Source organism: Alligator mississippiensis, chromosome 6, assembly GCF_030867095.1.
Source record: "Alligator mississippiensis isolate rAllMis1 chromosome 6, rAllMis1, whole genome shotgun sequence".
Taxonomy (NCBI): domain Eukaryota; kingdom Metazoa; phylum Chordata; order Crocodylia; family Alligatoridae; genus Alligator; species Alligator mississippiensis.
Genome location: NC_081829.1, coordinates 92,189,606 through 92,216,776, shown reverse-complemented (window position 1 = coordinate 92,216,776; position 27,171 = coordinate 92,189,606). Strand labels below are relative to the sequence as shown.

General features: G+C 44.1%; 1 protein-coding gene across 5 annotated transcripts in view; it reads right to left on the bottom strand.

Annotated features, from left to right (window-relative positions):
* CCDC186 (coiled-coil domain containing 186) overlaps nt 1–19,346 on the bottom strand; it is a 48,470-nt gene extending 29,124 nt beyond the window's left edge. For 3 of the 5 annotated variants that reach the window (XR_009463137.1, XM_059730136.1, XM_059730139.1), the window contains exons 1-3: nt 19,273–19,346; nt 5,316–6,027; nt 174–300 (exon numbers count right to left, since the gene is read on the bottom strand). Coding sequence is in view for 4 of the 5 variants with exons in the window: in XM_059730136.1 (XP_059586119.1) it covers nt 174–300; nt 5,316–6,010 (822 nt within the window). In the remaining variant the exon portion in view is untranslated. Of the gene's footprint in view, nt 1–173; nt 301–5,315; nt 6,028–9,276; nt 9,439–19,272 lie in introns of all 5 variants that reach the window. The other 2 variants (XM_059730137.1, XM_059730138.1) reach the window with 2 other exon arrangements.
* Between the last annotated feature and the right edge of the window lie 7,825 nt (nt 19,347–27,171).

The following is a 27,171-nucleotide window of genomic DNA, read 5'->3' as shown; positions in this document are numbered from 1 at the left end:
GACAGTATAAGCTTTCAATAAACAGTTTCCTTAGTATGGAAGGAGACAGCCTGAGTGTTTCACATGAGGTTTATGTAAATACTGGGCCCGTTTCTGCAGTGCATCTCAGTGCCAGGCAGAGGCTCTTATTGCCAGCATGTGGAAGAGGTCAGACAGCCCCGTGCTAGCTGTACCTGTTTAATAATGTTGAGGTGCTGCTTCTCTGTCTCTGTTCGTTTTTTCAGTTCATCTTTCAGGTTGTCCTTTTCGGAACAAATTTCCAATATCAGTTCCTGATGCTTTTTGTTTTCCTTAATTAACCTGTATGCAACAAGGAAAAGGAGAATGAAACATGGAAGCCCACAACTGGGGGGGAACTATGCTGTGCAAATGTGGTGTATTTTAGAACCCCATTAGAATTGCAGCCAGCAATACCAATAAAGCCCTACAAAGAAAGGATCAAATAGGCGTGTTCGGTGTGCAGAGGACAAAAATAAGTGATCCCCAAAAACCTAGGTACCTGTAAATTTTAACCTAGAATGAGCTGTGACAGCTTTCTATAAACACTTTTATGCAAGGTTTTTACAAGAACTGCTGGCAGAGCCTTAGATACAGGGTGTTTATAATGTCCTTGTGCAACTTTAAACTGTAATAGCTTTGGATATACACTTTGGATAGAAGCAAACTGTAAATGATGATTCAAAGCATAATTCATTAAGTTTTAACATAATACAGCTCAAATTTCTAGACTTCAACATAATGCCACCTTTCATGATATTCAATATGATTTTCCAACTCACAGAAAATATTTTCCAGTTGTTGCTAAGTGATTTCATGAATTGCATTTGTGATCCTTACCCTATGCATGGCTTACACTATGCTAAAATGAACTTATGAATTATGCTTTCAATAGCTGTTTACAGTTTGCTTCTATCATATGTATATCAAAAGTTATTAAGGTTTAAAGTTGCACAAGGACTTTATAAACACCCTGTCCAGTAAAGCACTTGATGCTGCACTCTCTGGCTGGTATGAATGTAAGCCAACAACTGCGTGTCACTGGGCAATTAAAACACTGGTAAAATACTGCTTTCTAGTTAGCTACACTGTTCCTGTCACTCTAGTTCCCGGGAACTTCCAACACATTCAGAAACGCCCAGCCACAATATAGATATCAATGCAAACACCGATATTACCTTATTTTTACAGCATGGACAGAGCAAGCAATTGGTTTGCTCACAAAGGAAACCTGTCCCAGCCAGAAACCAAATTGAGACTTCCAAAGCCATAATCGAGACTCTTACCCACAGGCAGCTCTCTTTTTATAACAAGTTCTTCTTTGCAGTAGGGCAAGCTGAAGGCTGAACTGAAGCTGCAGTCTAAACAGCGTATTTGGCTTGATCTTCATGGCCTCACACCACAGCGTTCCAGAACAGATGTGAAAGAAGGTTACAAACAACCGACTGGAGCAATATTTGCAGTATTATGGACCATCCCTTCTGAAGTGTTTAGGTACCTAGCAGCACTCTCAGAAAGACCTCAGCAGGTTAAGTGACTACAGTTGGTATCAGTAGAAGTTCGGCACCTAGGCTTCACAAGGACGTTTTAAAATCCTATGGGCCATCCTCTGCATCTTCAGCCATCAAAATGTCTGTAACATTCTGGTTTTAAGCAACTTAGGGCACATCTACAAGTGTGCTTTACTGCAAGTTGACTAGTTAGCTCTGCAGCAAAGCATTACCATCTATCTACATGTGTGCCAGTATTAGGGTGCACTAGATTAATTAACTGCACCCTTAGATAGTAGCATCGGGGACAGTACTATCTTAGGGCGCAGTTACTTACTGTACCAAAGTGCATGTGTAGATGGTGACTGGGGTTGGCTGGGGAACCAGGGTGCAAAAGTAGAGGTTGCCTGCTGCCCAACCCCACACTTTAGCACCCTCATGCCCCAGCCAGCCCCTCGGCTGCCGACACTGGTACCTGGAGCCCAGGCTGCTCTGACCTGGATCAAACCGTTGCAGTCCCAGGTGCAGCATCTGCACATGCGCCCTAGACCACAGCAGTTTCAGCATCTACACGTGCCATTAAGGTGCCGTGATAAACACTGGCACAAACTAGGCCAGAGTTTATAAGTCGCCTTAATGGCACGTGTAGCTGCACCCTTAGGCTCCTAAATTACACTGGCTTCCAGTGACTCTTTGAAAACTGAATTTTGGTTCTTTTCAAAATGCTAATCCAGTCTATATAAAATATGCATCGAATCACTACAACTTGGCTGAATACCGGCAGTGGGAACATCCCACTGCCCAGGGGAAGAGTGGGAAGAAATCAGACTATTTATATGCATTGACAGTCTCTATGTGTGAAATAGCGGCCCAGAATAAGACACAGTTCCTTTCTGCAAAGAAAAAATACGGGAACCTCAGTGCAGAACAGAACTGAGCACTCAGTCTGGCAGCTGTTTCAAGGGGAATTCTACTGTATTACAGTTACCATAGGTATCCAATCCATCACAACTTCACATTTAAGGCAACCCCACACAAATTAGATTCTAGACATGGGAAATTATAAATCTGTTATAATTTTCCATGTATAGAATCTAGTTAGTGGAAGGTCATCTTAAAAATGAATCTCCACCCACTGCTGTGGTGGGAAAAATAGTAGTGGAGGGAAAGAGGTCAGACCGTCCCCTTGTCCCCCCACTGCTGCCTGCCTCCCCATACATCCCCCCGCCCCTTGCTCTCCTGTGCCTGTACCTGCCCCCCTTCCCTTCTGCTGCAGCTCTGCTCCTCTGTGGCAGTCAGCAGCAGGACGGCCCCACACTGGCTCCAGCCCAACCTGGTCCCTGCCCACCTCCTCCTCCCCCTACAACCTGCCACTTGGCCCCCTCCAGTCTCCCCTAGCTGAGTGGCCCCTCCTCCACCAAACAAGCCATTCCAGCCTGGGGCCAAAGCTGGAGTTGAGCCACTGCCTCCCCAGGCTCATACTCGAATCCAAGATGAGGCTTTTTCCCCCTCCCACTCCCCCTGACTGACTCGGGGGGAAACCTCACCTTGGATTTGAGTAAATACGGTAATTTAATAACAGCTACATCAACTGCAGCCTGGTCCCAAGGGTACAGGGCAACAAGCACCCACAAAGCTTTTCATGTATTCTGTGTCAGGCTGTAGATGCCTGCCTATAACCTAAATCTGACCCCAGCAATACAAAGTGCAGACCATTTCTGGGGCAGCATTGCAGTGATTCGGCGGATTGGAATCTTCGACCCAACCCAGAACGCCCTTTGGACCAGCTACCGCCCAGAGCAGTCTCCTGTCGTCACAGGCAGGCCCATTACGGGAGTAGCAAACAGCATGCAAGCATGCCCTGCTCTTCTGGAAATGCAAGAGGGAGAAGTAAAGTAATGGTACTTGTCTCTCTAAGAAAATGACAGGCTCCCAGGGCAGGACACTGAGCTGCGGTAGTAACGGAGCTTACACAGTGAATGACCACCCAGATAACAAACAGGTTAAACCCAATCAACCTGTTTATACACAATCCTTAGGAATTATGGCCATCCACACACCCACCACTTCCAGCTCCCACTCCTCATTCCTTGTCATTGCTGCTTGTACAAAGTACACGAATCACAATCATGCTGTCGTGCTCTCTATTAAGTGTTTTCTAGGAGGGGTTAATTTGGTATGTTTTTTGTTAGGGATTAATTGGCAATGTTATAAAATCTTCTCACAGAATGGGAATTTCTCAATAGAGGTTCTCTTTTCTTTTACATAGTTCTCCATTACATATCACAGTATATCCCATGAGAAGTAAACACCAAAAAAGCCCACACATTACAAAAACCCCTTGTGTTCAGCCCTGCCAGCAGGAATAAATTTAAAATTAGAGGATATGCTTTACAAATGATCAAATGCTTCTTATGTAATGAGAAAACATTAAGAAAGCCAAAAATGAAAGCAAAAAAAATCTACGAATTACCTGAAAGAATCCACATTTAAACGTTCTTCATCCCTTTAAATAGTTAACAATTTGACTATAAAATTTATCACAACAAACTTTGATATTCAGAAACTTAAGTTTCAAAAGCTTTCCTGCATCATCCAGTAAAGTGCTAATTTATTTCTATACACAGACGCTTTAAGGACTCTACATTTAAAAAAAACCTTCAGTTTTCTGAAAACTGAACTGAAATGTCCTTTTCCAGCTTTCTGAAAAGCCAAAGCCATCTCAAACTAGTACAGGAAGCTTCTAATTTTAAATGGCAGTTTTCAACCTTTTTTTATTTGTGGACTCCTAAAACAATTTCAAATGGAGGTGAGGACCCCCCTCTTTGAACTGTAAGTGTGGGTGTTCACATACTTTTGATTGATCACAGTCATCTTTCGTGAACTCAGACATAGTGGCTAAGTACAGACAGTCAAAAAGCCTGAGGCTGAATCGATTCAACCTTTGCAGGTTAAGTCTAAGTTGCATAGATGGAACCGATAAGCAAGTGAACAGACATTCACTTTTGATTCTGGAAATGCAGTGGTTCAGGCCCATGCACCGCAGTACAGCAGATAGCTTGGGCGAAGCCTAGCCCACCCACCCTGCAAGGAGGGCAATTGCAGGGGAGATACAATTCCTCCTAGGATACGGGGGACTGAGTTAAATTGAATCTGGAAGGGATTTGGGACAAAAGTTCAATAACCCGTTTTAACCTAAATCAGTGAAGTCGGATACACTACACCCATTCAGGTTTGTCTTAAACTGGTTTTAGCCATTTTGAAACCAGTTTATGCACACTAAATTTCTGTTCTGTTATAGATTTGAACTGGTTTCCAACCACTTATCCCAGTTTATATGTAATTTCTGTCCCTAATCAGTCCGTGGACCCCCAGGGGGGTCTGCTGACCACAGGTTGAAAACTGCTGTCTTAATAAATAGGATTTTCAATTAAATTTGAAGGAGGTAGAGTAAATAAAGGTTTCATGGGATTGGTTTTCTCACACTTAACAAAAGTTTCATTTCACCCCTCATCTGGAGGAATTAACTGGCATGCCAGGCTATTTGACTAAGGATTCCAGATTAAGGATTAGCAAAATATCACACCTGACCAGAAGTTTAAGGTTTAATTACGCTGATGTACAAAAAATGTAAAACATAAAATGTAAAAATAACTCAGCATTTACAGAGCATCTTTAAAGACCTCTTACATCAAGTCATAGCAGTATTAATAGCAACAAGACACGAAACTGCACATGCCATGAGGTCATAATTCCACAACAAATCACACAACTGAGAAAATTGGTTACGCACACTTGTATCTGTGGTGCAATTAGTCAGATACTCACTTCTTTATGGTTTGCTCCTGTTCTAGGTATTTGTCTTGCACACATTTGTCAAACATTGCCAGGGCCCGCTCCCCTTTCCTCATTCCGTTCGGGAGTTTGTGCTCTTTTGAAAAATCGGTGGCTATCAGTTCAGATTCGATTTCTTCCAACAAAGCCTCCTGCGATGAAGACTGCTGTATTGTGGAAATGAGCTTCTTTGTGCAGTCTGTATCATAAGGGCTTTCTGAGTAAATTCTATCGCTAGATTTTTTTACAAAGTCAGATTCTTCTCTCAACTCCTGCAATAACTCCATCAGGGACTGTTCTGTGCCATTCGTTTTCGAAACCTGTCGTTCAAAATCCCTGCTGGGCAAGAGTTCGGGTTTCCCAGAGCCTTCCCCTCGTCTTTCAGGAGAAGTCTTAGCACAGCAGTCCCCACCTCCTCCGTGATCAGGTGAAGGCTGCTGTTGCTCCAGCGTTTCAGTTCTGGCCCCATCCCCCCTCATGTCAACAGCTGTGAAACCATGGGCTGCTGGCAATGACTCAGATTCCCTTTCCAAGGTGGGATCCTCTTCTTCAGCAATGCTTGCACCATCCTTCCCGTCAGAAGTTCTGTCAGCACTTTCATGCTGTGAAGAGCTGGGAGAGGCACTCTCCAAGGCTTGCAAGGTAACTACCTCTATTACACTCTGCATGTCTGGCCTATGCACTTCCATCCTTTCCTTTCAGGAATCTGGAAAGAGAATGTAGACAGTGTTAACTTCAAAGAGACAGGATTAAAAAAAATAAAATAAACCAACCTGAGGGACTGGGGAGAGAAAGATTCAATTGGAAATCAAAACTCAGGACAGGGTAGAAAGAATTTGCTTCTGGCCAAAGTTTAACCAGGGTTTTGCCCAGTTTAGCATTCTGTCTGCTGAATGGACACGCTACTGATTACATCGAGTTTCAAGAGAGGGTGGGAAGAATCAAAGTGCTATGATACTAACTACTGTTAATTAGTGTATTTTCCTACCTTCTAGTAACTCTTGCAATCTGAAAGGTGAAACCATAGAGGTGACAGAGCTCAGCTCAGTGATTCTCAACAAGAGTGCTGCAACATCCTGGGGTGCCTTGATCTCCTTTCAAGGGTGCCAATGTTATTAGCAGTGCTAGGTTTGCAACATGATTCACAGGATAAACCTAGAGATTTCAAATAGAAATCCATAGGTGTGGGCCGAGTTCTTTGCAACAGAAAAATCCCTGCTCTGTTATTTTTCGATACTCAAAAATCAGTAAAAACTAAGAGCTGGCATTGTTGAGGGGTGTCTTGAGTCTAAAAAGCTTAAGAACCACTGGTTTAGTTCCATTTAAAAAAAAGAAATCAGAGTGGCTACTTTCACACAAATAGCAAAAACCAGGGCTTCCATAGTAACTGATATTATAGTACACGAGTCCACTTGCCGTTAGGAACAAGCACAAAGACACAAAAATCATTCTGTGGAGTATGGGATCACGTTCCAGCTACCGCCCATAAACATTTTTTCCAGAGTCGGAGGAGGCTATCACCCTCCTCCCACTCAGTCAAAAAAAATAACCCACACAGTTCCTCATTGCTGAGCCCTGACTGTCCATACACAGCCTGTACACACAACTGGCAAAACATCTCTACACAGCAACCTGGTGAGGTGAGAAAACAGCTTCCCATTTCTGCCAGCTTCACACCCTACAAAGAAGCATCTAGCTGCTTGAAGATGGCCCTCTACCTCAGTCTGTAATACTGTACAGCCACCCTCTCAGAAAGGAGTTGGCAGAATGAATGTTTGCAGAATCACCAGATGTAGAAACTGCTCCATACAGCAAAGCTCAGGTACACAGATTGCAAATAGCCGAGCGCGCTTGCTGGCCAGCTTCCCCAAGGTGGCTGGTCACACAATGTTGTCTCCTCTTCGTTTCAGAATGCTTCTGCACGTGTCCAGACAATTCACTGTGAAGACTCTAGAAACACCACTGGCCTTTTTAGGCTGACCTGTTGGTCAGTCTTCAGGAGACAAGTTGCAATGCCTTGATGACAAGGAATCAAATGTCTTTGGTGCGCTCTTGTAAATACCAAGAGTCCCATTTCTCTGAACAAGCTGAGGTAGTTTCCTAATTCAGCAGTTCAGCTCTGCCATTCCAGGAAACAACCTGCCCTCACACACCAGTTTCCTTGCTGCCTCCCAACACTGGCACCACCTCTTCTCCATCACCAGGGTGACCCCGGGGTCTCTTGGCTTTGCTTTTGCTCACTCCCTGCCATGCTAGCCAGTGGCTTGGGTTGTGACTTGTATTGTCCCAGCTACTAGTAAGCAAAGGGACTTTTCATTGCATCCTCATTATGCTTGAATGTATAATGTTCAATAGTGGCAGACTTCTACCAGGTCTGATTGACTGCTACCACTAATGCCCTCCAGCATAACATGCACAAACAGCTGCAAAAAAATAAGGAGCAATCAACTTACTTGCCTCTATCAAAAGCAAAATCTAAGACTGAACAGAAGCCAGTATTTGGTAATGGTAGATAACATGTAGGATTTACAGCAGGGAAACAGAAGGAATTTATACAGCAACAATACAAATATATGGGGAGGAACAAACGCTAAATTTTGAGGATTCAATATTTCCTGCAGACTTGCTACAAATGCAATTATTGACCAGAATAACTTAAGAAGATTCCTAGCCTTCCTCATAATGAAGCCTGCGTTATATCACTTTGTATTTCAAATTCTGTCTGCTTGCAGTGTAAGATTGAATTGTGAAGTGTGATTTCCTACCACTCATCAACTGTGCAGTGTTAACTTTTGCATTCAAATTACCAGCATGTAAATAAGGAATACTAACATTTGTCACCATTTCATTGCTGCTCCTCACATTGGAAACCTCCACCTAATGCGTTTAGTGGAAATGATGATGGCAGCTGTATTTTGCCATTCAAGTACAATATACTCCTTGCAAATGAATGAAACAAAACAATGAATTTTGAACGCGTGTTCAGTGACAATTTAGTTGCTTGCAACAGGGTTTACAAATAAAGGTCAGAGGCAGGTACCTTTTAGCAGCTGAAAAGTCTAGGTGCAGCTTATGAACAGGGACCTACTTAAAATTGTGGTAAGACAAAGGCTTTTTCACAGCCTGCTCCTGGCAGTGAGGACCACTGGTTGCCAACATTTTTTTTCTGGTGTTGATTTCATGGACAGTCCAGGATTTCACGGTTTCTGTGAAACCACAAATTAAGTCCCTACTTATAAAAATTCAGTTTATTTTAAAAATTGAGAGACTACTTTAAATATCAACTGTTAAAATATAATACAGCCAAAAACTACTTTAGATATTAAGATACACCTGCTTTCACTGTATATTTGAGAGAATCTTAACAGACTTGTCAGGTCTTCCTCTAGTTTTTTTCTTAACCTGATTATTAATTTAAAGTTATTTTTTCCAAATATGCATAAGTCATGAAGTTAACAGTATCATTTCCCAAGGACTTGTTACTTTTAAAAATTTAAGTAATACCCATTATACTGTGTGCTATTTGTGTGGGTACAGAATAACAGAAAACACTAAACTTAGTTAAAGTATTAGCCAATTGCTCATCAGGAATGACAGGGGGGGGCGGGCGGGGACGCAGCACAGCCACCCACCACCCCGGGGAGGAGGGGGGGTGGGAAGCCTGCCCCACTGTCCCCCTCAGCCAGCACCCTGTGCCACCACCTGCAAGAAACTCCCTCCCCACCCCCGGGGCTGCTCCATCCCCGCAATCATGGCGGCGCTCAGCCGCACTGCCACCTCCTGTCCAGAACACTCTTGGTGCACTCTGATTGGTTGTTTCAGACAACCAATCACAGTATGAATGAAGCGTTATGGACAGACAGACAGACAGACAGACAAAGGCTTTTATAATATTACTAGCCACTTGCCCATCAAGAATGACGGGGAGGAGGGGGCTAAGATGGAGTGTCGCTACCTAACACCCCGTGCTGCTGCTGTTCTGCCTCTTACAGGGAGCAGGGTCTGTCTGGTCCTCAGCAGTGGTCCTGTCCACTCTCTGTCCGGTCCTCAGCACGACTTCAGAATCATGGTGGCACTCCCCCATGCTTGAAGCACTCTGACTGGCAGTTTCCATCAGCTAATCAGAGTACAAATCAAGTGTTACAGACAGACAGATTTAGGCTTTATAATATTATAACGATTAAAATATATGACAACATAAAATTCTGTGTCATCTCAGTGGCATTCACTTCTACAACACCTAAGCAAGGGGAGCAAGTTAATCTCAGCATAGCTCGTGTCTACATGCAGCAGTTAGTCATCTTCGTAACCTTGGGAGTCAACCACATCTGACTTTGCCAAACACCTAGGCTGACATGTGAGCATCTTCCTGTGATCTAGTCCATGATGCTTGCTCTACTGCTCTGGCAGAACCTTTATAATATGCCTGTGCAACTAGTCTGACGAGTCCTTTGGACACTCTAGAGCAGCATTTCTCAACCCATGGGTCATGACCCAAAAGTGAGTTGCAAGAATGTTTGTGACCCTTTCATAAAATCGGGGGAAACATGGAAAAAAAAAAATCACAGATTTTCTCCTTTAAAGGAGAAAAACACAGGAAACTCCTTGCAGGCTGACAGAGTTCCAGCCTGTAAGGGGCTGCATGGGACTGGGGGAAGTGGGAAGCAGAATGAGGGCAATCGGGTGGGGGGAGTCCCACGTGCATGTGCACACATGCACAGGGCAGCCAGGCAGTGTAGAAAGCAGCTCCAACAGCTCCTGCTAGAATACACTGATCAGTAGCCAGACTGAAAAGGTAAATTGTTTTGCTTGCTGCTACTGAAAGGAACTATCTTAGGTGCTTAGGTTTTTTAAACTATATCCCTAATCTCATAGTAAATGGGACTATTCACGAGTGCAAAGTTACGAAGCTGTGTGAGTGGTTGAAGGATCTTATGTGGCAGGTATAAGAGCCAAATGAATAAAATTTCCAAGTTGAAGGAATCTATTTAACATGTTTTGAATTATGTACTTACTATTTTTCTGCCAGCAAGAGTCCCCTGCTGAGCTTGAAATACCCTTAAAGATGCTTGGAAATCAATCAAAATTAGAAATATATTCCTTGGACTTATTTAACAAAACATGACCCATAACATGTTGTTTATTCATTGCATATGCTGAATGAAGGATTTTTTTTTTAAATCCAAGACACTCTCCCATCCTAACTTTTGCAAATCTGGGACCAACTGTGGAGCATCCTGTTTGTTAGGAATTCTTAAAAGTCCAGGAAATCAAATACCCTGAGGATTGGGGGGGGGGGGGAGGGGGGTTGTTAGCTTTACAAAATGCTGGTCAAACTGTTCGTTAATATTATTTAGTAGTGAATTTTTTTAAAAGTGCACATGATTTGTGATACAATGTCTGTACAGTAATTTTACTGACTAATAATCCACGGAGCTTTTATCATAAAGTGTTATTTCAGGAAAAAGTATGAGGTCATCTTATAATTTAGGAATTAGACTAAGGTTTTGCAGTTATCTGCAGAAAAACAGAACCCGCTCAAAGAACACTAAACAATGCACATCACATTTCAGAAAGGCTCTCCAGTTAAACTTCTGATCTGCATATTATTCAATGGCTACAATAATTCATAACACCAGGTTCAGAAAGAGTCAGCTTTAACTTACAATGGCAAAGGAAGGATGGTCAGGCTTTGGTCCTAAAGCATCAACCTGGTAAATGCATTAGATGTATGTATGTGTTTTAACCCCTTCCTGCGGAGCACAAATCAGCATGGTTATAGGCCCAGAAAACAATAAGAAGTTTCCTAAAATCAGGTATTGATCATACCAACATTTGATAGCATGGGTTAGTTATTTAATATCAGTTTTGTACCACAGACCAAGCTGCTTCATATTTCTTCAAAGGGAGCCCATTTGAACCCTCCAGTTTTAACCTGCGAAGTGCTTAAGCCATTTAGGTTTCATAGGTCTTGTTTATATTTCTAGTCCTTCCTCAAAATCTGTGCTGATCAACAACATAGACATCCTTTGCTACTGTTAGTGCACCTGTCTTTGAAGGCAGTATCTTCAAGGTCAACTCTCGGTCACAGCAGAATGTAGAAGCCAGCACCTCTAAGGAGTAATCCTTCAAAAGCTCTGCAAAATCCACTAAACCTCTGCACTGCCAACCCCAAGGGGTCACAAATCAGAGCCCAGGCTAAAACAAATGAGGTCTGTTTTAAACCTGGATTGCAGCTAGAACAGATCAAGGAATTGGTGTGTAACTTGGGAATTTCTAGGATGCCGTGTTTAAGAAGTTAAAGTGTTACATTCACACAATTCATTTAATTGAACCTAGGAGTCCTTCAAGTTCATCCAATGAAATAAAAAAGCAATAAAAATCCAATCCCAAAAGCTAAACACGACTTCAAGGTGGGGTTGGGTGGCTGGAAAAGGGTACATTCTTTCTTGATAAGAAGGACAAGCCATAGAGAGCTGTTAAATCAAACAAAGTCTGTGGCTTTTGCTGACTCTTCCATTAGCAAATTAAAACAATACTGTTTCACTTTCCATGAACCAACTGAAAGTCTGAGTCTTCAAAGCATATGCATGTAATCTGTGGGCAAATACAATTTCCTATTCCAGTTGAAAAAAAATACCCACCCACAAAATAACACTTTCTGCACACCATACCAGCTGTTTACTGCCTGACTCTACTCTTCGTTTAAACCAAAAACAAGACCGTTCCATGTATTTAAATCAGGGAAAGCAGCTCTGTAATCTTCACTGTAGAACTGCTCAATACCAGGAGCTCCCATTGTCTTCTATGTCCATTCGAGCATCTCAGGAAGGGAAACCTAGTCAGAATCAGGCCATAGGATTGAAATACAATTACTTTCCACCCTAGCCAAAAGACCTCATTCTAGATGAAGTATTTTCTTGTAGACACAGATAAAATTTATCTGCACGCTTTTCCTGACTTGCTTCTCCAAAACGCCTATGAAAACTGTCTGCTCCAAAAATCTACGTGAATCTGCAACCTCTCAAACTCATTTCTTCCAAGATAACTGGTTTGTTACAAGCATAATTGTTTGAAAAATTTACTTTTCCAGTGCAGTGTGTACATTACTGTGTAGTCAAGAGTAAATTGAGGCTATAGCTAAAAATAATTTCCTGTGCCTTCTGTTTGCCTCATCTAAGGAGGAACCTGATGAAATTAGCAGGCAGAGGATTTAAAAACAACAAAACCTGGAAATGCTGCCTTTTGGTTTTGTTTTGGCTTTTTTGTTTTTTACACAATGCATAATTAGCATGTGACAGAATGCTGTAGAGCCCATCAGTATAACCAGATTGAAAAAAAGGTTTTAAAAAATGCATGGAGAAGAAGGCCATCCAGAGTTGAACACAACAGAAAGGGAAGCAACCTACTCATGGTGAATGGGAAGAGATGACAAGAACAGGCTGCTGGGCTAAAGGGACCCAGGGTTTAACCCAGCCCAGCAATTCTTAGAAACCTCAGACCTTCAAGCTGATCTGTGTAAGAAGTCCCCTATGGCTCATGGGTGACCTCAATTTACATAAACATTTTTCTCCCTTAAAATGTTAAGGTGTTGAAACAGGGAAACACAGGAACACAGGAAATCTGTAAGGCTTCTTCTGCAGCCAGCACCAGTGCAGCCTAGAGGGGAGCCCACAGTATAAATAATATCTACCACTACTGCAAGCTTGCTGGCCTACAGTTTCCTTTGCTTAAAAATACTTCCCCCCGGTCATTTCATCATATTAATATTATAAGCCTTAGTCCAGGGATGGGCAAAAAGTGGCCCAGGGGCTGGATGTGGCCAGCCAGGCCATTCTAACCAGCCTGTAGGGCCCCTAAAACATTTAGAAAATGAATATTAATCTGCCCTGGGTTGCCTGTCATGCAGCCCTCGATGGCTTGCTGAAACTCAGTAAGCGGTCCTCCACCGAAAATAATTGCCCGCCCCTGCCTTAGTCAGTCTGTCCACCTGTAATGCTTTATTTGTACCCTGACTGGTTGTCTTGGCAGCCAATCACAATACTTACTGAAACAAGCAGCATGCTCTGCACAGACAGAAGCAGGGCCATGACAGCAGGGACTGAGGGGCCAGAGCAGAAGGGCAAGGCCAGCACCGCTGGCCTCACCCCCCCCCCAGTCCCCACTGTCATGGTGGTGCTGTCCCTGCTGTCCCCCAGCAGGGCTGGAGCATTGCTGGCCTCACCCCCCCCAAACCCTGCTCCTTGGAGGCAGAGGGGCGAGAAACGGGTCCGGACCCAACGCAGCCTCACAATCGGCGCATCTACACAAGATGCTAATTGCGCGGTCAACTAATTCTACTGCACATTAACATGGCAGGCAAGAATCATGCTAATGCACAGTAGAATTAGTCTACTGTACATTAGGGTCACAAAAAAAGTGTTCATAGTAGCACTGATTACAGCGCATTAAGGTTAGTACCTGTTATTACAGGTACTAAACTTAATACGCCATAATTACAGCACATTAATGAACATGTAGATGCACCCAATGACACGCAAAATAATTCAGTGCAATATAGACTATGGGGAATGACTTTTATTTAAAATTGCTGACTATGAAGAGAGAGGAGTGAAGCAAGTGATTGTTTTTAGAACTTCCTCAGTGAGTTCTGCATGCCTGAAGTAGCCAGTAAATGCAGTCAGATTGGAAGAAATTTCATATAAAGGCCTTAATTAATACTAAAGCATATTAGCCAGGCTATAATATGCTTAACAGGCTGTCCCATAGTAGACAATCTTCTTCTTAATACCATGCCCCCAAAAATATTCTTAGAAAAATCACTGTAAAATTCTAATGAATTTTCCACAATCTTCAAAAAGATGACTGCAGCACACCATGCAGACACTGCATTAAAATAAACACAGAGGACCTGACAAGAAACTCAAAATTCAAATGAATACTTGAGTATTAGTTTTATGAGTCAGTCTTGGGTATGAGAGCAATCAGGTTGCAGTGATGGTGGTATGAAGCATAACCTACATTTCATGACACAATACAATAAGTTTCCCCAGTTCTGCACCAGAGTAGTGGCATTACACACACACACACACACACACACACACACACACACACACACTAGCTTGAAGTTTCCTATAATTAGATGGATTAAAATTCAAACAACTTTTAAGCTTGTGCCTCAGGACTAAGGGCTAAAGTCACTGGACTATGATAATTTAAATAGACAAAAAAATCCACAAGTGTGCAGCATTATTTTGTAACTACAGAGGATTTTTCAAGGTGTACTATACAAGTACAACTGTGCAAATATTATAAATACAGCCACAGAGGAATGTTATAGGCTGTATTATAGAATGGCCACATTTTAAACATATCTCAATACTCTCAGCTGAATCAACAGGAGGAAATGAGTACACCTTTGTACTTCACTTGCTCTACCAGTTCTTATTTAAGAACAGGGTATCTTCAGTTACTGTCTTTGTTCACTATACTGGATCAGAAAGGCCAACTTCTTTGTTCCGTTTCCAAGTCAACACACAATGAATCTTTATTTTGCATGGTCTGTCATACAAACTTCATCTCAAATCTCTTCTTACAGAATAAGCCAATACTACTGCCCTTGGTAAATAACAGCAGGAGAGAACTTAAGTGTTATAAGCAAGTGTTTTTATGCAAAATTCAAACAGCTGGTGTCAAGTAGCAAGAGAGATAAAGAAATGCTCTTATACATGACAAGAAACAGAGGAGCAGCCTCTCATACCAGTGGCCCTCTCCGTGTTTGCAGAGGGATCCAAAAAAGATCTCAGCTGGGGAATCAAAAGGGAGAGGGGAAGTGGAGAGGAAAGGATGAAATGGAATTGACAAAGTGTCGCACCCAATTCTTAAACTAAACAGTTGCAATGTAGATTACAGGTACTCCTCACTTAATGACCTACCTGTTTAACGACTGCGCGGACTTACGACCAGCTCTCCGAGCAGTTGGTATTGTACGAAACGTATTGTGGAAACAGCAGCGTGGCATCTCAAGCCAAGGCACGCAGCATCGAGGGGCGGCTCCTCGCTTATCGACCAATTCGCTTAATGACCTAGTCGCAGGAACGGAACTCAGTCGTTAAGTGAGGAGTGCCTGTATTACACAGTCCGGTCAGTGGAGAATTGGCTTATGGGATGCACCCTTAAGAGTTCAGAGGAGGGCCACCCATCTAGTTAAAGGCCTACAGGAAAAACCTTACAAGGACTGATTGGGGGACCTGAATCTCTTCAGCTGCAAGAGAAGGCTGAGAGGTGATCTTGTGGCCGTCTACAAACTCAACAGCGGGGGGACAGCAGGAAATAGGGGATACGATGTTTACCATGGCGCCCACTGGAATAACTAGAAACAATGGCCACAAACTGAAGGGGAGCAAATTTAGATTAGACATCAGGAAAAAAATTCTTCACTGCGAGGGCTGCCAAAATATGGAATACGCTTCCAAGAGTGGTGGTGCTGTCCCCTTCCTTGAAGGTATTTAAGAGGAGATTGGACAAATGCCTGGCTGAGGTCATCTGAACCCAGCACTCTTTCCTGTTCAGGGCAGGGGGTTGGACTTGATGATCTAATAATAGGTCCCTTCCCACCGTAAAAATCTATTAAATCTATGCAATCAGTAGCAAACACAGGAAATATTGTGGTGATGATGGCACCAGGAGGCAACAAGCTTCTGGACAGGGGAAGCAAGCTGACAGTAAGCGAGAACCAAAGAGAGTTTACACCATATTCTCAACTGGCTTCTCAAGGTGATTTAATCTGGCTACTTCAAGCTAAACAAGTTTACTATATCAACAAGCTCCCTGACATTACCTCTTCTTGGTAAAATAAATTAAACAATACCAGAGCTGCCTGTGCCTTAGCACTAAGTGTTTCTTTAGCACTATAATTTTCTAGTGTTCTCGACAATCATCCTGTTGGAAAAATTATGTTCCGTCAGTCTAAAGTTCCTTTGCAGGCTGTTCCCTCAGCTTCTCCTTATGGGGCAAGAATAAAACCCACTGTAATAATTCTGGTGAAGAATAGTTGTTGAAATCCAGATTATGAGGAATCAGTCTCAAGACATCGTGAGAAGAATAAAAAGAAATCCCTAAAATCACTCAGCTCCAAATGAATATCAGAATGGTTTGTAAATCTGTAAAAAATATAACTAGATGTGAATGAAAGAGAGAAAATAAGCTTAACTATTAATGCACAATATTTATTATAGACATGACTAAGGCACTTGAAAAAATTATCAAAACATTAAAATGTCTAAACAAGACAGAAAGAGATCAGATCACTTCAAAGAGGAGCTCAGACTTTTTTATATATAGGACAACATTTTCATGACAGAAACTGTCTCACTCTTCATTCTCTCCGAGTGCTTGGGCTAATACTCCTAAACCTAATTGTGCAACATCCCTGTGGCAACCTCAGCAGTTACTTAAATATATAGGTAACAGGGGGAAAAGTATTTGTGATTTATCAGAATAGGAAGCTGGATACATGAAGATGCACTACACTAACCTACTAGCTTCCATTCAAAGACATATGGATAGGAGTTTGAGAATCTCTGCCTTTAAAATAAAAAAATCACTTCTGCCCTATCATGCACTGTACCCGATTCTTTCCAGGCTGGCTGGTTTGCTCACACCTTCATACCGCTTTGCAGCACTCAGCCCGATTGCCAGAATGCAGTCAACTATCACCCAGTCAGCTCCATGACATTGTTTTGGAATAGTCTGAAGACACTGCTCTGCATTCAGAACAAATACATTGTACAACAATTGTTCTGTGCACAAAACAAGATTAGATTATGGATCTAAGCCCTGGGTACATGGGAACAGTGCTTGTGTGAAACATACACAGTTACAGATGAAATGATATCAAGTATTGCTTGGTCTGTACAAAAATATGTTTAAAATATATGGTTTCAAGTAGATTCTTACCTAGGACAGTACAGAGTTTGGTTTTCCCAAGACAAGTAATACGGTATTAGTTTCACTATTTAGTTACTGCAGCTTTAAGCAGAATAATGCCAGATGTACGCGAGCTGTATCTCCAGTCTCTCCCTTGTTATTCCACTTCTGTCCTCCTGCCAGCAGAAGGATTTCTTGAAGTATAGTAAAAAGTAAGGATCATTGCTTGGTCTTGCTTGGAAGGACAAGGTGCCTTTAACATTTGATCCCAACTACAAAGAAAAGCCAAAGAGCACTGGAACCATCCGGGAACTTTGGGGTTTTGAACAGGGATGGTGATGTCAGCCGTGCATCAAGGCTGCGAAACAGTTTTCTAACATGTGTAAGTTGGCATTGCTCCCTGACCAGGACAGACAAGGCCTCACTGAGCTGTAAGTGGTAAGCTGGTGCGAACAGAGAGCTTATGGACAGAGAAGCAAGTCTCTAGGACCATGCCCCATTTCCGTCCCAAAGTGCAAAGATCAGCATTATCTTCAAAAGAGACTCAGTCCTAAGGAGTCAGGGAACAAGATTTGCTCGTTCTTCCCCTGTAAGTTTTCTTTCCTTACATCACAACTTCCTTGTGCCCTTCCTTGCCTTAGCATATTTTATATTTATTGTTTTGTGGCATCATTGGGTTTTTCCCCACTTCATCTCACAGAAGTCTTTACAACATGATTAGATCAGACCCAGACAGGGAAACTTCACAGGTCAACTCCAATACATAAGTGAAGGTTTAGGCTCTGGCTAGTAGGACTTGATTTCTTCCAGTCACAAGGCAAAAAATCAACGGGTAACCAGAACAGATTACAGTTTAGTTGATTTGGTTCCCAGGTTAGCATACACCTAATAGCAAAGTGGACCAAGTCACAGTTACCAGGGGAAAAGCCTACACTAACCAGGAGTTGGCTTATGGCCCACCTAAGCTTTATAAAGTGCTTGAGAGTAACGTTTAAGCTCTAAGCCCTTGCACATCCAAAACAGAAAAACAGCAGACCCATAATCCTCCGTTAGCACAGCTGCAACAGGACAGAAGAAAAAGCTTATTTTTCCAAACCAAGTCAAACTTTTTCCAGCTGAACCTACATAGCCCCTGCAAAGTTTCACCTTGTTTGGCAACCTGGGTTTCGTTCACATAACCTGACTACCAGCGCTTCAGCCATCGCATCACCCACCGCTGCCTGCAGCCGGCACAGAGAACGCAGCGAGCGAGCTCTCCACCGCTATCGCGGAGGCATCGCAGGAGCCGCGCGCTAGGAGGAAAGAAAGTCCGGGATTTAGCCCCGATCCATTAAAATTTACGCCCCGGCTATTCGAATTGGGTGCAGGAGGACCCGGTCACAACACCGCAGCATCCCCACACCCTTACAACCCGGGCTGACGCTATATGGGCGTCAACGGCCCCAAAACACACTCCCGAAGGAGTTTCCAAAGCACGCGAAGCTCGTGCCGCTGTCGCGCCCCGTGCCAACACCGCTGAACTACGCCGCCATCGCGTGAACCGGGCGCGTGCGGAGGATCATGCACAGACGAAGCCACAAAGCATCGCTCCCCGGGACACCCGACCGGGCCAACTAGCCCTGTCCGGCAGCCACGCGACGGCCCCCGGGACACGGGGGCTCGCAGCGGAGGCGATATCTTTTGAGGGGGGGGGGAATAATAATAATAATAATGACGTCTTCCATCGCAAGCTTTCGGGCGCCGACACCCCGCACCAGGCGGGGCCGAGGGCCGGGAGGGAACTCGCGACACCATCGGGACGGCTTCCCTGCACCTCGGTGCAATCTCGCATCCCCCCCCGCCCCCATCACCTCACATCGTCCCCGGCGCGTTTCGCAGCGCCCTGCGCCAGCCGTCAGCAACCAAACAGCCATTTAACCGCTCCTCAGCGAGTCCCGGGGGGGGGGGGCACCGGGGGGGCAGTCTTTCCCCTCAAACTGACCGCGGTGGGGGCAGGGAAGGGAGCCGCCCCGCGCGCTCCTACCTGCGCCGAGGCCGCGCCGCCATAGCCGCGGGCTGACACCTCCGCCAAGATGGCGGCCGGGGGCGGAGCCTGCACTGCTGGCCCCGCCCCCCGCGCCCCGCCCGCACGTGCGCCCCGCGGCCTGCGCGCGCCCCTGCAGCGCCGGCGCGACCCGATGGGGTCCTTTATAGTCGATGCCATCTTTTGTATTGGGCGGGATTTTTTTCTATTGGACCGGGAAACATTGTGCTTTGAGAGGTTTCCGGCACAGACGCCCTTCCCCAGGCCCAGGGAGAGTGGCACCCGCGACTCTCGAGTGGGTCGAGTGGAGGCCGGCTCGCCAGCCCAAGGGAGGTGGTCGAGCCCGGCGCTTCCCAACAGCCTGAGGGGCGCGGAAATGATGCGGGGGGCGAGGGTGTGTCAGGGCGACGGGTCATTTATAAGCCCGATCTTTGCCCTGAACGACGTGCCGCGGCAGGCGACCGGACACGGGAGATCCTCGTCCTCCTCGCTGCCTCCGCCACGCGCCGCTCCGGGATGGACGGTCACCAGCGAGTCGCTCCCACGACTGCCGAAACTCTTCAGGGGTTTGGGTTGTAGCCGTGTTGGTCTAAGGACATAGGCAGACTATCCTCCAACATTTGGGTTGGTCTAATAAAAGATATCAAATTCACCCAAGAAACTCTTTATGGACATCTTTAGGATGTGCTTGTACCGCTGATTTGGCGCGCCGTGAAAGCGTTGGACAGTTCGCCGTAGACGATTTTCTTCGGCAGGCGAGCGCCGGGCGTTCTTGAGAGGTGTCCGGCCCGTGTCAGCTGCGCCGGTTTCAGCAGTGAACGTGGATAGTGGGGAGAGCGGATCTCCCGAGCACCTCGGTGTCCCGCACCTCGTCCTGCCGCTTGATCTTTAGTATCATTCGCAGGCAGCGCAGGTGGAAGCGGTTTAGTTTCCTGGCACGACGCTGGTAGACGGTCCAGGTTTCGTAGGCGTAAAGGAGGGTCGGCTTTGTAAACCTTCAGTTTCGCTGCGTATCACACAGTTAACTGGGTAATAATCACACGAGACATTGAAGCCAGCCACACGTGCAGTCATTATCGCTTGGTAAAAATGAGGCAAGCAGCCATAAAGTTAGCGCTGAAACTTGCTGCTTTCCAGCTTTATTTTGAACGTGTGGCGCGGCTCTAAGACGTTCGTCCTCAGGTCTCTGAATGTAGGAAGCAAGCGCAGCAAGTGAGGCTCATCATAGGAGAGGGGCTGAGAAAAATGCTCAGGTGTAGCAGACAGGAGTTAGCAAAAGAAAAGAAGCTGAATACTAGGAGATCAGGAGTCCCCTGTGGTTCGGTGGGAGAATCCTTCCCTACCATACAGAAGACCTGGATTTGATTCACAGACACTTATATAACTACAGCCATGGAGGCACCAAACATCTGGACTCAGTCTGGTCTTTGGATTCTGTCTCAGTGGCCTAAAGGAAGGAGGGAAGATCTTGGCAGCCTCCACTCCTCCAAAAATTCCTGTCCAGGCATATACATCAAAGGTCTGGGTGGCCCTCGTGCGTGCACCACGATCCGGGAGGACTGACGGTCGCCACTGGGAGATCAGGGCCTATGAAGGGAGGGAATGGTAGGGTCAGTCTCACCTTCCTTGTATAGAAAGTATTCAGGAGTTGGATAAATGACAATGGGCCATACATCCAAGATCAGTGTTTAGTCCTTGGCTTTTAGTGTCCAGCCAGTTTATGAAGTTTTGTTCCCAAGTTCGCCTTTTAAAGGTGTTAGGTAGATTGCCTTTGAGTACAAGGACAGTGAGGTCAGAAATGGAGTCGTTCTGCAAGAAATGTGCTGCTAAGTAAGAGTATGTCTCCGTCCTTTGTATGTTTTTCTGTGAGAGTTCATTCTCTTGCACAGCTGCTGTTTAGTTTCACGGGTGTGCAAACATAATTCACTGGATAAACCCAGATTTAAAAAAGCAATCCATTCAAGGGGTGCCTTGAATCCATAAAGGCTTGAGAACCACTGACCTAAACCAGTCACCCACAAGCACCAGCTGGTACGGGAGAATTCAAAACCCTCTTGTGACAGATGGGGGGGTAATTTGCTCCTACATTAGGTCTTATCCCAGTTTCTAATACTAAAAGATGAGTTTAAACCTGGAGCATGGAGGTTGATTCCCCTGCATCCTTTTGTTGTCTTTAAAATCTAATGGTATCAAAATCACTGGTACAGACTACTGAGAACCATTCCTGGCCTCCCATGAGTGATTGCACTCACCTAAATCAGAGTTGCAGAATCAAACATGAATTGTTTTAAGTTTCCATAATTTATTAAATACATTCCTCTGCACATTTTTCACATAAAACATTCATGACAAATATATCCCTTATGTTATGTGCCGTACCTCCAAACACCCTTTTTCGGGCATAGGGAGAGTCTGCTGTTGTTTTGTGTTCTGGATGGAACAGAAGCCAATATGCAACCAGGTCTGTGAAAATGCAAATGTGTGGCAGTGAGGATCGGAAGCCACGGGAGACAATAGGTGTGAGACAGGTAGGTGGGGGTGGGCGGGGGAAATCATGGACTAAAACATTGGATTTATAGCACATTATAAACCGCCTGCTATCTGATAACCCCAGGTAACCGCTCTGCACTTTACTAGCTACTTTCTATCACCAGGTCAACATCCTCCTCTTCCCACACACACCCACCTGTCTCATACCTATTGTCTCCTATGCCTCCGATCCTCACTGCCATGCATTTGCATTCTCACAGACCGTCATTTCGCGTATTGGCTTCTCTTCCATCCAGGAGAACACAAAACAGTAGCAGATTCTCCCTATGCCCAAAGAAAGGTGCTTGTGCCCAAAAGCTTGCAAAGAACAATTTTTCCAACTATTTAGTCGGTCTAATAAAAGATATCACATTTATTCAAAGAACTTTGTCTGCCTATTTATTATTTATATACTCACTGCCCAAAGGTGTGCTAGGCATACACAGACAGATTGAAAGAAAATAAAAAAGACATGAAACCCAAGACCCAAGTCATAAGTTCCATTCCTACAAGTACTTACTAGTATATACCATACTTTGCATACAGGGAAAACCCTAAGAATAAGGATATGTATAAATATTTACAGTATCTGTCCCTTATAGCTCAACAAAATCTCAGCTAGTAATATCAATAATTGGGTAGGGCAAGTGCAAAAGAGAGACAACGCTTAATAATAATTCCATGTGCTTATAGCTAGTATAATTCACATTTTCTTCTACATATGTACATAGATATATGTAATGCGGCCCTGATCCTGGAAACATAGGATCATGCAAATAATACTATAAATGTCAGTGGTCCTATTTGGAATCACCCCCAGGTGTGGTGTCAAGCAGGTTAATCTTTGTGGCATCGAGCCTTATGTGTGTACAATATTGCTAACTGCAAGCAACAAAACCATGAGCCAAGGCTCCAAAAAGTCAGGAATGCATTTTGGTTTATTTTTATGTCTTCTCATTTTGAAACCTTTAGGTGCCCTAGCTTCACTATTTCACTGAGTCCAGGAGGGCTAGACTGTTCTGTTTAAACCAGAGATTCTCACAGTCTCTTGCTTTAAGCTCAAGGGGCATTTAGGAAAGAAAAAAAAAAACAACTATCATGAGACTTAAACTAAAACCCCAAACACCAGCATTACTGTGTATATATACAGAAGTATAACTTTGGCAAACCTTATACAAGAGGTTTTTATTTGTAATTAGTACCAGTTGTAATGATATGGTACCAAACACCTGATAGGGGTTTTAACCTTTCTGTAGCCTTGGCCTATATCAAGTAATTGCGGCCAAGAAATATCAAGTATCACTATCAAGAAATATAATTCAGCCTCCTACCAGGACTCCTGTGTGTTATATTTTCCTTTACCCAAATTGGTTAAACCACTAGTGCTCAACCTCTGGCCTACAAGCCAGATCCAGCCTGCAGTCATGTCATCCAGCAAAGAGGGCTGCCCACAGGTCTGGAAATATGACAGCAAGGGAGTGATGGCAATTAACAGTGCTACTGCTCCCCCACCACCGATAAGATTGGGCCTGTGGACTGACCCTGCACCACTCATCCAGCCCACAGGGCCAAAAGGTTGGGCACCCCTGGGTTAAACGTTGAGCTTTTTTCCCACTTGCATTACCATCTTTGTGGGATACATGATTCCTCCTTGTGTCAGACATGCATCTCATGGCAGACCCCAGTTGTGAAAAACTGTATAGGCAGATGCTCTTTGACTGATAGGGCCCTGAATGGACCCGAGGCTTTATTCATGCATTGCTCCTTGCAGGATCAGGAATAAAGGCAGCTTCTCCTCACCCCAGGAGAAAATGACATGCCTTCCCTGTAATTAAGTGCTGCGCACAGACGAAAGCCTCTGTGCTTGATTCTCAGGTTGGTGTCAAGCAACAGTAAGTCTGATGTCAGTGCGTAAAGTCTGGCCTTATGGAAGCCAGTGTAAGTTTTGCTATTGGTTTTAGTGGGGCCAGACTTTTACCCAATGTATGTATTCTGGTGTAAAATGGGTGTGACATAACAGATAGGGCCCAGTTCAGCAAACTGACAGGACAGATAACATGCTTTTCTCTTTCAACACTGAAAGTATCTGTATTGCATTTCAGTAGTGGGCAAAGCAACTCCTAGATCCTCCATAGCATGCTGTGATACAAGGCACTACACAAAGCGCGTTGTAACCATTAACTATACTGCAGAATACATTGAAAAGGCTACTATAAGTGAAAATACCTGCATTTACTGTAACAAAACAGTTGGAATAAGCGATTGCTTCTTTCCTGCAAGAAAACAAAAAATCAATTTTCTTAAAGCAAAAGAAAAACAGGTGGGTCCTTTGTTTTTCTAGACCTGTGGAGTCAGCTCTTGTAATTCAGTGGACATGTTTAGGGGCAGTGGGAATGAAGCATATTATTCAATTTTATTTACCACAATTAATTAAGGAGGACTCGGGGTCGCTGCAATCCAAGTTCTTCTCCTTATGCCTTCTGGAAAATTGGGATACCCCAATTTTCATACCCCAAATTCAAAAACCAGAAAGTGCTTCATGAAGGTCTCCCTACAGAGCCCCAAAAGAACATTGAGTTAGAAGCAAAAACAATGCAGAAGGATATTTATGTGTTTAAAGGAACTGGTTTAGGCCCTTTCACTAGGCATTTAGATTAAGGCATTTTGTGGGAAGAACAACTGGATTGTGTTTTCACTGCTGAGATAGCAACCAGGGTTGGTTGTAGCAGAAGCAGGACATGCTTCTGAGTGCCCTCATCCCCCCTGCTTTACCTGTCACAGGTTAGGGTGCTCTTTGATGTCTTGGGGCAGTGCCTTGTAGTAGTGCAACAGGGTTGTTTGTAGAGTTTTAAGAATAGGTTAGACAAATAAGTGTATAGGACGTGCCTAGATCGTGTATAGGACTCTGCCTTGAGCAGGGGGATTGGACTAGATCAGGGATGGCCAACCTGTAGCACCATTATCCTCTGTGTGGGCAGGTTGGGATAGGGCAAGAAACAGAAGGCAGAGCAGCAGATTGGGCAGGTGAAGGGCACTAGAGTGGCACTCAGGAAGAGTGTAGGGCTAATTTGTGGCACGTCTACCAAAAAAGGTTGGCCCCCACTGGAATAGATGACCTCCTTGAGGTCCATTCCAGCCCTCCTTTTTTATGATTTCTAATGGGGTTGAGCTCCCTCGCACACCTGATCCCATTATTTTGAAGGCAACAATGTAGCACTGGTTTTAATCTGGCCAGAATAGAACATTTTAACCACAAGCCTGCAGCCATTTCTATCCCAGGAGAGCTACCTAGCAATCACTCATTTTTGAAGGCAGCACTAGGCAACACCAGGTTGTTAGTTCTCTGTCATGCAGCATAAGGGCTATTTTTACTTTTAGAGATGGCTTTCAGCCAATTTTAATGCTGTTCCAAAGGTAAACTGCAAAGTTCGTATACTCTACTGCTTGATTACAAGTGATTGAATTTGCAAACTGCTTTCCATTTGTTGTTGTCATTATTCATTCCATGGCATCTGCAGAGGTATTTGTGCATTAGGGCTTCGCACCAACAAAGATGTGCGCATGTGTTTAGCTTTACATGCAGTGAATAATTCCATAGGATGCCAAGTGTGTAAAGTTAAGCACATTGTGCAAATCTTAACTGGATTGGAGCCAATGGACATTTTTAATTTTAAACACCATTCTCTTTAGGGCCTATATCCCATCTTCCAGGATGCAGCCCAGGGAGCCTGCTGAGCACGGAGTTGTTCCTTAGTGGTTAGGGATCATCCTCTTCCTTCCCTAGTTATGTTTTCTGCAGCTTCAGCCTTAGTGCTAGAGTAGATCCCAAAGTGTCTGTGCCAACCTTAGACAAAGGGCAATAGATCACTACTATAATTCTTACTGGAGAGCATCAATAATGTTCACATTTGATGCTTTACTAACATTGACAGAAACAGTCTCTGAGCCCCAGAATTTACCATCTAAGAGATGTCAGGGCTTCCCCAGTGAAACCACATTTGCTCTGTTGCCAATAAGGCAAGGCCCATCTGCCTTGCAAATCAGAGAGCAGGATTTGCTCCTTTGTGCTTTTTAGGGGGTTGATTTTTACTGCTGGTGATGGCTTTGTTCTCAAAGGGAAACAAAAATGGTGTTTACATCATTGCTTCATTTCCCCCTATCTGATTGTTAATAATGTTTTGCATGTTTATGGACCTATTTATCAGGGGGCTCAAAGTGCACTGTAAATCACTCTCCTACCCTCCTTCAACCAGAGTTGAACCATTACCTCCATTTTACTGATGAATCAGTGGCTAGACACAGCCCCTTCGGGGCACAGCATATATGAACATCAGGGCCAGGAGACACTTCCCCTAGTAAGAAGAGCTAGAAATAGAATCTAGATTGCCTAACTCCCAGCCCCAGGCATTAGTCATGATTCGTGAGACTATCCTAACATAATAGACTTACTGGAGACTGAATTGGTTTTTGCATATGTCAGAGTTTATCATTGCTGTAAAAGGACTTCTTTCCCATTAACACAGAACTTTTTGCTTACCTTTTTATCCTGAGGTCTTGCCTAGGTACATATTTTGTACAACTACAGCTACATCTGACATTGACACAGTTACAGCAGCACAAAGCCTAGTGTGATTGCAGTTATACCAATGCAAAGAGAAGCTCTTGCAATAAAAGTATTTTTTATTGTAAGCTGTTTGGGGCAGGGACTGTATTTTTACTCTGTGTTGGTGTACCATGTAACACAGTAGGGTCTTGGACCCAGTCCCGTCTGGGTATTCTACACACTAACATAATGCAAGGAAGAAATAAGACCGATACTTGCAGCCCTGAGAAATGGCTATAGACAGCAGGCACAATTCCCATCAAACTCCTGCATTTGCGTTTGCTCTGACACTTTCCCAATCATTTTCAGTATGAACTACGCTCTCCCAGCAAACCTCTGCCACATTCTTTTTGCCGAGATCTATTCCCACTTCTGCAACCAACTCTGTTATTTTCCTTTTAACATTAGTGTCTACTGCTTTCATTTTCTTCCCTTTCCTACTCCCATATCCCAAGGCATGGAAAATCCCCTGTTGCTGAATAACATTTAAAAGAAACCGTTTGCCCTGGCCTGCTCATTCTTTGAAGTGTGGTGCTGTGAAAGAGCTGCACATTGGCTCACACACTGATAAAACTTCATGTCCCCAGTGGGGCACTTAATTTTCCTTCTAATTGCTTCCTGTCAGATGTTCCATTTTAAAGTCTATAGTGTTAATTAGCTTACTTTTAAAGTGGTGGACTGACAGCTTTGCTTTTATTACAGCATTGCTTGGAGATGAAAATGATTAGTCAGCTGAACGCACTAATAAGAGCTAGGCAGACAAGGGT